At 36.0% G+C, this 12,539-nt stretch overlaps 1 protein-coding gene across 4 annotated transcripts in view; it reads right to left on the reverse strand.

The window, feature by feature from the left end:
• The window catches only part of CASP8AP2 (caspase 8 associated protein 2), a 55,102-nt gene that overhangs the window by 18,757 nt on the left and 23,806 nt on the right, over window positions 1-12,539 (reverse strand). For 3 of the 4 annotated variants that reach the window (XM_073220968.1, XM_073220966.1, XM_073220967.1), the window contains 3 exons: window positions 9,258-9,358; window positions 8,618-8,692; window positions 7,654-7,769 (listed from right to left, as the gene is read on the reverse strand). In XM_073220968.1, the coding sequence (XP_073077069.1) occupies window positions 7,654-7,769; window positions 8,618-8,692; window positions 9,258-9,358 (292 nt within the window). Of the gene's footprint in view, window positions 1-498; window positions 588-7,653; window positions 7,770-8,617; window positions 8,693-9,257; window positions 9,359-12,539 lie in introns of those variants that run through there. The other variant, XM_073220969.1, reaches the window with a different exon arrangement.

A 12,539-nucleotide genomic window follows, 5' to 3' on the forward strand; every position in this document is an offset into this window, starting at 1 on the left:
AAGAAAAAAATGTACTTTTGGATTATCTTTCATATAGAGCAATCATCAGTTTACTATATACTGGTATACAGTCAGGAAGCTATACATGAGCCTTATAACCACAACTCTAAAGCCTATCATAAATACATAAGAAATTAAGAAAGAGAAATTCAACCACAAATTAAAGAAAACCACCAAATAACAAGAGTATACGAAAGGAACAGGAAACAGATGGCAGCATGAGAAGTGAGACAGAAACCTCCTCCCAAAACCACATATAATACAGCAAATACAACTCAGCCTGAAAGAGTAACAGAAAAGGCTGTGACAGACCACGTATTGGGGAATAGAGCAGAAGACCTCACGGATGAGGGTAAAGTACCCTAGCCACAATCCGGAGGGACCCAAGCCCTTCCCCACCACAGCTCACTAGCAGGAAGAAAACAGGACTAGGGCGGTGGTGATCTAGGACTGCTTAATACCCAGCCCGGGAGATCTGATCTGGGAGAACAAACCTACCTTACATGGTGCTCTGGACATTAGTGGGGTGGGACAGCTAAAACAGGCGGAATACATGGAGAGACTGAAAGTCCATCCACTTGCTGCTCCTGGACAAAAGAAAAGCGGGCACTCTGAGACACTTCCCAACAGCAAGAGGGCTGCCAAAGAAGCAAGGAGTTCACAGAGCTGGCTGCTCAGGAAAAAGGACAGGTAGGCAAAATTGTCCTGGCGCACTCAGCCCAACAGGTTGGGAACTTTCAGGAGCTTCTAACTCTCCATCCTCCTGACTGCCCACACACCACAGAGGCCCCCACTGTGATGATAGACCGTGTGCCGCTCCTTCCTCCCATCTGGAAACTACTTGCAAACCTGCTGCTCCTGCCATTGCACCAGAACAGCCAGAGGGTAACCCTGCCTACAGCAGCTACAAGGCCATAGCATAAAGACTCCTCCCTACACACTGGACTAACTGGCCCTGGCAGTGTAAGCAGGCACTGCAGCCGGGAAGCAGGAAAGAACATTTCCCTCCTGCAGGCACCAGCGCAGCTTGCCTATGACCCCTGCTAGCACTCCAGGAGAGCCAGAGGGGAACCCCTCTATGGCAGCATGGCAGCTACAGGGGTGTAGCATGGAGGCTACTCCTTGCGCATGCAGCTCACTGAACCTGACAGTGGAGGCAGGCACTACGACCGGGAAACAGGAAAGAGCCCACTACTCCTGGAAAGCACCAGGGACACTCGCCTATGACTCCCACCATCGGTCCAGGGGCTGAGCAGAAGTGAGAGTAGAGCTTCTGAGCATGAGAGGGCACCACCTACACCAAGTTATTACTACAAACATGAAATGTCAAAACAACCTGGTACAAACCAAAATCCCACAAACACCAGAAAGAAGGCCAAGTGAAACTGAACTCACTAATCTTCATCAAAAAGATTTCAAAATAAAAATCATAAACATGCTCACAGTACTACAGAAGAATATTCAAGTCCTCAGGGAGGAATTCAAGACACAGAGAAACTTTGAAAACTACAGTATCTGAAATGAAACATACAATGGAGGAATTCAAAAGCAATTAGATAAAGTAGAGGAGACGGCAAATGAAACAAATTAGAGAACAGGAATACAAAGAAGCTAAGGCACATCGAGAGAAAAGGATCTCTAGGAATGAAAAGAATGTTAAGATAACTGTGTGATCCATCCAAATGGAACATTACTCGCATTACAGGGGTACCAGAAGAAGAGAAAAATGGGTAGAAAGTGTCTTTGAGGACATAATTGCTGAAAACTATCCCAATATGGGGAAGGAGATAGGCTTTTAGGCCATGGAGGTGCACAAATCTCCCAACACAAGGGATGCTAGGAAGACAACACCAAGACATATAATGGTTAAAATGGCAAAGATCAAGGATAAGAACAGAGTATTAAAAGGAGCCAGAGAGAGGAAAAAGATGACATACAAAGAAAAGCCCATCAGGCAAACATTAGACTTCTCAGCAGAGACCTTACAGGCCAGAAGGGAGTGGCATGATATAGTTAATGCAATGAAGTAGAAGGACCTTGAACCAAGAATACTCTACCCGGCAAGATTATCATTTAAATTTGAAGGAGGGGTTAAACAATTTACAGATAAGCAAAAGTTGAGAGAATTTACCTCCCACAAACTGTCTCTATAGTGTAATTTGGAGGGACTGCTATAGACTGAAGTGCATGTAAGGCTAAATAGCTGAGACCACAGAAAATAAAAGCAAAGTAAAGGAAGTAGACCAATTAATTACCAAGCAAATGTAAAATTACATCAACTACCACAAAAGTCAATCAAGAGATACACAAAGGGTATATACGATCACACCTACTATATAAAGAACAGAGGAAGAAGAAAAATAACGGAGGAAGGAAAAAAAAGAACCTTTACATTGTGTTGGAAATAGCTTTACTAAGTGAGTTAAGTCAGACTGAGATAGTAAAGAAGCTACCTTTGAACCTTTGGTAACCATGAATCTAAAGCCTGCAATGGCAATAAGTACATACCTATTGATAATCAGCCTAAATGTAAATGGTCAAAATGCACCAATCAAAAGACAAAGAGTAACAGAGTAGATAAAAAAACAATACCTGTCTATATATTGCCTACAAGAGGCTCACTTCAAACACAAAGACATACACAGACTAAAAGTGAAGGGATAGAAGAAGATATTTCAAGCAACTAATAGGGAGAAAAAAGCAGGAATTGCAGCACTTGCATCAGACAAAACAGACTTCAAAGAAAGTAACAAGAGAAAAAGAGGGACATTACATAATGATAAAGGGGTCACTCCATAAGAGGATATAACCATTATAAATATCTATGGAACCCAACATAGGAACACCTACATATGTAAAACAAATGCTTACAGAATTAAAGGGGGAAATAGAATGCAATGCATTCATTTTCAGAGACTTCAACACACCACTCAATCCAAATGACAGATTAACCAGATAGAAAATTAGTTAAGGAGTAAGGCACTGAATAACACATTAGAACACATGAATCTAACAGACATCTACAGAACACTCCACCCAAAAGTAGCGGGATACACATTCTTCTCAAGTATACATGGAACATTTTCGAGAACAGATTACACACTAGGCTACAAAAAGTGCCTCAGTAAATTAAGGATTAAAATTGTACCAACCAGCTTCTAAGACCACAAAGGTATGAAAACAGAAATAAATTATACAAAGAAAACAAAAAAGCTCACAAACACATGAAGGTTTAACATGCTCCTAAATAATCAATGTATCAATGACCAAATAAAAACAGAGATCAAGCAATATATACAGACAAATGAAAACAATAACTCAATACTGCAAAATCTGTGGGACACAGGAAAGGAGGCGCTAAAAGAGAAGTATACTACAATAAAGGCTTACCTTGGGAAAGAAGAATAATCCCACAGAAACCATCTAAACTCACAATTAATGAAACTAGAAAAAGAAGAACAAATGAGACCCAGAGTCAGTAGAAGCAGGGACACAATAAAGATTAGAGAATAAATAAATAAAATTGAGAAGAATAAGACAATAGAAAAAAAAATGAAAGCAGGAGGTGGCTCTTTGAGAAAATACACAAAATAGATAATCCCCTAGCCAGACTTATCAAGGAAAAAGTCTACACACATAAACAGAATCAAAATTGAGAAAGGAAACCACAAAAATACAAAAGAATTATTAGAGAATATGAAGAAAAATTTTATGCTAACAACTGAATAACCTAAAAGAAATGGACAACTTCCTGGAAAAATAGAAACTTCCAAGGCTGAACCAGGAAAAAACAGAAAATCTGAGCAGACCAATTACCAGCAATGAAATTAAATTGGTAACAAAAATATCTACCTAAGAACAAAACACCAGGACCAAATAGCTTTACTGCTGGATTTTATCAAACATTTAGAGAAGACCTGAAACCCATTCAAAAAGTAGAAGAGGACGGAATACTTCGAAACTCATTCTATGAGGCCAGCATCAGTCTAATAACAAAATCAGGCAAAGACAACACAAAAAAAGAAAATAACAGACCAATATTCCTGATGAACATTAATGCAAAAATACTCAACAAAGTATTAGTAAACAGAATTTAAAAATATACCAAAAAGATCATCCATTATCATCAACTGGGATTTAACCAGGGAAGCAAGGATAGTACAATATTAAAAAATCCACCAACATCATATACCACATCAACAAAAAGGACAAAAAACATATGATCATCTTAATAGATGCTGAAAAAGCATTCAATAAGATTCAACATCCATTCATGATAAAAACTCAATAAAATGGGCATAGAGGGCAAGTACCTCAACATAATAAAGGCCATATATAACAAACCCACAGTCAACATACCACTTAACAGCAAGAAGCTGAAAGCTTTTCCTCTAAGATAGGAAACAAGACAAGGATGTCCACTGTCCCCACTTTTATTCAATATAGTACTGGAGGTACTAGCCACTGCAATCAGACAACACAAAGAAATAAAAGGCACCCAGATTGGTAAGGAAGAAGCTAAACTGTCACTGTTTGCAGATGACATGATATTGTACATGAAAACTCTAAAGTGCTCATCCCAAAAGTACTAGAACTAATAGCAGAATTCAGCAAAGTTGCAGGACACAAAATTAATACACTGAAATCTGTTGCATTCCTATATAATAGTAATGAACTAGCAAAAAGAGAAATCAGGAAAACAATTCCACTCACGATTGCATCAAAAAGAATAAAATACCTAGGAATAAACCTAACCAAGTAAGTGAAAGACCTATACTCTGAAAACTACAAGACATTCCTAAGAGAAATTAAAAAAGATATCAATAAATGGAAAATACATCCTGTGCTCATGGATAGGAAGAATTAATATTGTCATAATGGCCAAACTGCGTAAAGTAATCTACAGATTCAATGCAATTCCTATCAAAATACCAACAGCATTATTCAACAAACTAGAGCAAATAGTTCTAAATTTCATATGGAATCACAAAAGACCCTGAAGAGCAAAAGCAATTGAGAGAAGGAAGAATAAAGCTAAGAGGATTACTTTCCCCAACTTCAAGCACTACTACAAAGCCACCATAATCAAGACAATTTGGTACTGGCACAAGAACAGACCCATAGATCAATGGAATAGAACAGAGAGCCCAGATATAAACCCAAGCATGTATGGTCAATTAATACGCGATAAAGGAGCCATGAATATACAATGGGGAAATGACAGCCTCTTCAACAACTGGTGTTGGCAAAACCGGATAGCTACGTGCAATAGAATGAAACTGGATTATTGTCTAAGTCCATACACAAAAGTAAACTCAAAATAGATCAAAGACCTGAATGTAAGTCATGAAACCATAAAACTCTTAAAAGAAAACATAGGCAAAAATCTCTTGAATATAAACATGAGCAACTTTTTCCTGAATGCATCTCCTTGAGTGAGGGAAACAAAAGCAAAAAACGAACACATGGGACTACATCAAACTAAAAATCTTCTCTACAGCAAAGGACACCATCAAAGGAACAAAAAGGCATCCTACAGTATGGGAGAATATATTTGTAAATGACAAATCCGACAAGGGGTTAACATCCAAAATATATAAAGAACTCACACACCTCAACAACCAAAAAGCAAATAACCCAAATAAAAAATGGGCAGAGGATATGAACAGACAATTCTCCAGAGAAGAAATTTAGATGGACAAAGGCACATGAAAAGATGCTCCATATCACTAATTATCAGGGAAATGCAAATAAAAAACACAATGAGATCACCTCACACCAGTTAGGATGGCCAACATCCAAAAGACTAAGAATAACAAATGCTGGCAAGGATGTGGAAAAAGGGGAACCCTCCTACACTGCTGGCAGGAATGTAAGCTAGTTCAACCATTGTGGAAAGCAATATGGAGGTTCCTCAAAAAACTCAAAATAGAAATACCATTTGACCCAGGAATTCCACTCCTAGGAATTTACCCAAGGAAAACAAGTTCTCAGATTCATAAAGACATATGCACCCCCATGTTTACTGTAGCACTATTTACAACAGCCAAGATATGGAAGCAACCAAAGTGTCTATCAATAGGTGAATGGATAAAGATGTGGTACATATACACAGTGGGATACTATTCAGCCATAAGAAAGAAACAAATCCTACCATTTGCAACATGGATGGAGCTAGAGGGTATTATGCTCAGTCAAATAAGCCAGGCAGAGAAAGATAAGTACCAAATGATTTCCCTCATTTGTGACATAGAACAACAAAGCAAAATTGAAAAACAAAACAACAGCAGATTCACAGTCTCCAAGATGGGACTAGTGGTTACCTCAGGGAAGCAGGTGAGGAGGGAGGGAGAAGGGGATTAAGGCACATCATGATTAGCATACATAATGTGAGGGGTCATGGGGAAGGTAGTATAGCACAGAGAGAAGACAAGTACTGACTATATAGCATCTTTCTATGCTGATGGACAGTGACTGCAGTGGGGCATTGGGGGTGGAGACTTGATAATATGGTGAATGTTGTAACCACAATGTTGCTCATGTAAAATCTTTGTAAGATTGTATGTCGATGGTACCTTATTTAAAAAAATGTAGAAACAAAATGATATGGTACATATTCACAACGGAATATAATTCAGCCATTAAAAAAAAAAAAGAAACCCTGTCACAACATGGATGATCTTCAGTTTATTATGCCCAAAGAAATAAGCCAGGCAAAGAAAAATATCACATGATTCAATTTATTTATGGGATACAAAAACAAAGCAAAACATGATGAACAAAACAGCAGCAAAGTCATAGACATTGAGAAGTGAGTAGTAGTTATCATGGGGGAGGGGGGGAGGGGATAAAGAGGCACAAGAATTCTCAACCATAGTGTAAGTTGGTCATGGGGATTGTAGCACAGGATGGAGACTACAGTCAATGATTCTGTTAATATTTTTCTATGCTGACAGATAGTAATCACTACTGGGGGTAAGGATTTAATAATATGGGTAACTGCTGAACCACTTTGTTATATATCTGAAACCAATATAAGATTATCTACCAACAAGAAACTTCCAATTATAAAGTAAGTCACTGGGATGAAAGTACAGGATAGGAAATACAGTCAATTCCATTGTAATAACTTTGTATGGTGACAGATGGTAACTACAGTTATAGTGGTGAGCATTTTGTAATGTATATAAATGTCAAATCACTATGTTGTATGCCTGAAACTAATGTAGTATTATGTCAACTATATTTCAATAAAATTGTTTAAAAAAAAAAAAAGATTATCTACCAACAATACTTCAATAGAAATTTAAAGAAAAAAAATTTTTTTAATGGGCCTAGAAAAACCCATGACATATATATCATCATCTTCTGAGGAGCAAAGTACCACAGCAAGATCCCAGTGTATTAGAAACCTGAATATATGCAGACAGGTATGTGGCAATACATACCACTAATGGTATATAAGCATAATGATATACATATATGCATGCAATAATCATGCATATATCATTATGATTATCATTAGAATATTAGTCAGAGTATAACCTTAAATTTTTAATAAAATACATGATTTTCATACTTTTCCAAAGTTAAAAGATATCCAAATATCAACACCCCATAATTTACAAACAGAATCACATCCTTCAATTATACCTTTGATGAAGATTATTTATTTCTTCATCCTTGCGGTTTATTTCCACTCTGGCAGTTTTGATAAGTGCTGAAATATTCTTCTTCAGAGACTGATTTTCATTTTTTAAGCTGAAATTCTAAACATAGAATATATTCAATAAAGCACATCTCTACAGGGTCATTAAACTACTACCTGCAACAGCTAATGATTATCAAGTGCCATCCACATGCCAGGCATCACATATTTTATCTTATGTAATTACCAAAAAAGTCCAATGAGAAGTAGTGATGCTCATTAAAGATGGAGAAGATGAGACTCAGAGAAGATAACTGGCACCATTTAAAGTGAAAGCACTTAAAACAGCAATCAAAATGAAAAGCAATAAATGGTAAGAAAACACTTCTGCCTGGGTCATTATCCTGAAAATTGAAACTAAAAATGATAAAACAATCATTATATTAAGAACTTAGCTTTAACTGGCAACAACATATTAATTCTCAGATGAATGAATTTAGAATTGCCTGGTTCTTTGGGGGATAGGGAAAAGGAACAGAAACAACTTTACCAAAACACAAAAATCAGAACAAGACATGATATTCCTGGTTCTTGCAGCATGATCACAAAAGGTCACTGGCAAAAACTGTGAAGGCATCACCATTTTCCCACAACAGCCATTCTAAATCTTTACTCTTCAAACCACTCTCTTTGAAGCCACCTGATATCAACTCTATGAATTTTCAATCATTAAACTAGTAGCTCGTCTAACCAATCTTTCATGTCAATCTCATTTAACAAATCAAGTTATTTTCCTAAATAAACTTCTTTACACAGGAAAGAATGTGCATATTTTGCCAGATATGCTATTTTATTTTAATACTAAAAAAGTTTCCTTATAAAAACTTCAGCATTTTAATTTCTAACTAAAAATCTTATTAATTTTGATTTAAAAAGTTAATAAGGCAAACATAAAATATTCAATCCTACCTGTGTCTGTATGTCCTTAAACTTTTTCATTAGCTCTTTCATTTGCAGCTGACATTTTCCATATTCTACTTGCAACTATAAGACATAGAAGGAATAATTTAAGCATCATTCTAAATTATTTTTATCTCAAATGATATTATAAAATATTTAAAATTTTGAAAATCAACCTACTAAGAAAGATAGAGGACATCTATTTTTACTTGCATGTATTTAATAAGATTACTGGCTTTTAAAAGTTGGCCCTACCAATAACGTATTCTTTAGTTTCATACTCAATCTTCAAGCCTTAAAATTCAAATAAGGTCAGAATAAATTCATCAGATTTAAGTCTCGGAACATTTTATTACTTACGTGATATCATGAAAAGATAAAATGTTATGTTATGTAACACTGATTGCCTTTGAGATCGTATATTCAGACACTTATATTTAATCAAGCAAAATTACAACTAAATGTAGACAAGTACTCAGACAACATTTGTCTTAAGAAAGAGATCTGCAGGCAGGAACTATCTTAAGTGTTCTTTTAGTCTAAGAACTACGTTCTAAATACAGAATGTTTCTTCCTTCGTAAGCTGATGCTTGCACTTCAGGAGCTACAAAAAAAAAAAACTGTAATAATTCTGGCAACCTGTACATACATCATTATATGTTGCCTCCTTTGCTGTTCCTTCTTCAGTCAGGATTTCTTCATATAAATCCAAACAATTTCTGGATGGCACACAGGATTTTGAAGAACTGTCTAAAACAAAAAACCAAGCAAGCTTTTCAATTAAAATATGTACTTCCAGATTCAATGCAATCAGTATTAAAATTCCAATGTCACTTTTCACAGTAATAGAAAAAATTTATATGGAACCACAAAACTACAAAGAGTGAAAGCAATCTTGAGAAAGAGCCAAGCTGGAAGCATTGCACTTTCTGATTTCAAACTGTAACACAAAACTACAGTAATAAAACAAAACCAGATACATAGATCAATGGAATGTAAGAGAGAGCCAAGAAATAAACCCATACATATATGGCCAATTAATGACAAAGGAGCCAAAAAATATATAATGGGAAAAGAATAGTCTCTTCAGTAAATGGTGCTGGGCAAAAATTCTCAATCATAATATAAGTTGGCCTCTGGGATACTAATACAGCATGGAGAATATAGTCAATGATTCTGTAACATCTTTTTATGTTAACAGATAGTAACTGCACTAGTGGGAGTGATAATTTAATAATATGGGTAACCAAGAGACCACTATGTTGTATATTTAACAATAATGTTAGATTGCATATCAATGATACTTCAATAAAAATAATAAAATAATTGGTGCTGGGAAAACTAGACAACCATGCCAAATAATAAAACTGGAAAAAAGAGAAGAACAAAATGATAGAAAAAAAACAATGAAACCAGGAGCTGGTTCTTTGAGAAAATAAACAGATAACCCATAGTCAGACTTATCAGGAAAAAAGAGAGTGTACACACATGAACAGAATCATAAATGAAGAAGGAATAATCACAAAGGATACAACAGAAATACAAATAATTATTAGAGAATACTATGAAAAATCATATGCCAATAAATTGGACAACTTAGAGGAAATAAACAACTTTGTAGAAAAATACAATCTTCCAAGACTGACGCAGGAAGAAACAGAATATCTGAACAACTTACCAGAAATGAAATCAAACTGGTAATTAAAAACTCCTCCAAACACAAAATACCAGGTCCAGACGGCTTTACAGCCAAATTCTACCAACCATTTAAAGAAGAGCTAATAGCCATCCTTATTAAAGCATTCCAAAAAGTAGAAGAGGGAATACTTCCAAAATAATTCTATAAGGCCAGCATCACTCTAATAGCAAAACCAGGCAAAGACACCACAAAAAGAGAACATTATAAACCAATATCCCTAATGAAAATAGATGCAAAAGTCCTCAACAAAATATAAACAAACCTAATCCAAAAATACACCAAAAAGATCATCCATTGTGGCCAAGGGGGATTTAGTCCAGGGATGCAAGGGCGGTACAATATTCATAAATCCATCAACATCACACACCACATTAACATAAAGGATAAAACCACATGATCATCTCAATAGATGCTGAAAAAGTATTTGACAAAATTCAACACCCATTCATGATAAAAACTCTCAACAAAATGGGTATAGAGCACAAGTACCTCAACATAATAAAGGCCATATATAACAAACCCACAGCCAACTTGATACTCAACAGCAAAAAGCTAGAAGCTTTTCCTCTAAGATAGAGGACACGACAAGGATGCCCATTCTCACCACTTTTATTCAACAGACTACTGGAGGTCCTATCCAAGGCAACTGACAAAACAAAGAGATGAAAGGCATCAAAACTGGTAAGGAAGTTAAACTCTCACTGTTTGCAGATGATATGATATTATACATAGAAAACCCTAAGGACTCCAACAAAAAACTACTAGAACTAATAACTGAATTCAGCAAAATTGCAGAATACAAAATTAACACACAGAAATCTGTTGCATTCCTATATATTAACAATGAATTAGTAGAAACAGAAATCAGGAAAACAACTGCATTTACAATTACATCAAAAAGAATAAAATACCTAGGAATAAACCTAATGAAAGAGGTGAAAAACCTAAACCCTGAAAAGAAATTAAAGAAGACACCAAAAAATGGAAATCTACTCCATGCTCAAGAGTAGGAAGAATTAATATTGTCAAAATGGCCATCCTGACTAAAGCAATTTAGAGATTCAGTGCAATCCTTATCAAACTGCCAAGAGCATTCTTCAATGAACTAGAACAAACAGTTCTAAATTTATATGGAATCACAAAAGACAATGAATAGCCAAAGCAATCCTGAGAGAATAACAAAGCTGGGGGGATTACACTGACTTCAAGCTCTACTAGAAAGCCACAGTAATCAAAACAATTTGATACTGGCAAAAAAAAAAAACAGACCCACAGATCAATGGAACAGAATAGAAAGCCCAGATATAAATCCACGCATATAAGGACAATTCATACATGATAAAGGAGCCATGAATATACAATGGGGAAAAGACAGTCTCCTCAACAACTGGCGTTGGCAAAACTGGACAGTTACATGGAAGAGAATGAAACTGGATTATTGTCTAACTCCACACACAAAAGTAAACTCAAAATGGGTCACAGACCTGAATATAAGTCATGAAACCATAAACTCTTAGAGAAAAACATAGGCAAAAATCTCCTGAATAGAAGCATCTGCAATTTTTTCTGGGCACATCTCCTCAGGCAAGAGAAACAAAGCCAAAAATGAGTAAGTGGGACTATACCTAACTAAAAAGCTTCTGCACAGCAAAGGACACCATAAGAAGAACAAAAAGGTATCCTACAGTATGGGAGAATATATTCATAAATGACTCAACTGGCAAGGGATTAGCATACAAAATACATAAAGAATTCAAACATCTCTAAAACCCAGAAAACAAATAAACTGATCAAAATATGGGTGGAAAATGTGAACAGACACTTCTCCAAAGAAGAAATACAAATGGACAACAGGCAAATGAAAAGATGCTCCATATCGCTAATCATCAAGGAAATGCAAATCAAAACCACAATGAGATATCACCTCACACCAGTTAGGATGGCCAACATTCAAAATGCAAGAAACAACAAATGCTGGTGAGGATGCAGAGCAAGATGAACCTTCTTACACTGTTGGTGGGACTGCAAATTGGTGCAACCACTGTGAAAAGCAGTATGGAGGTTCCTCAAAAAACTAAACATAGAAATACCATTTGACCCAGTAATTCCACTCCTAGGAATTTACTCAAAGAAAACAAAATCCCTGATTCAAGATATATGTACTCCTAGGTTTAGTGCCACACTGTTCGCCATAGCCAAGACATGGAAGCAACATAAGTGTCTATCAATAGA

Source organism: Manis javanica, chromosome 13 (genome assembly GCF_040802235.1).
Source record: "Manis javanica isolate MJ-LG chromosome 13, MJ_LKY, whole genome shotgun sequence".
NCBI classification, from domain to species: domain Eukaryota; kingdom Metazoa; phylum Chordata; class Mammalia; order Pholidota; family Manidae; genus Manis; species Manis javanica.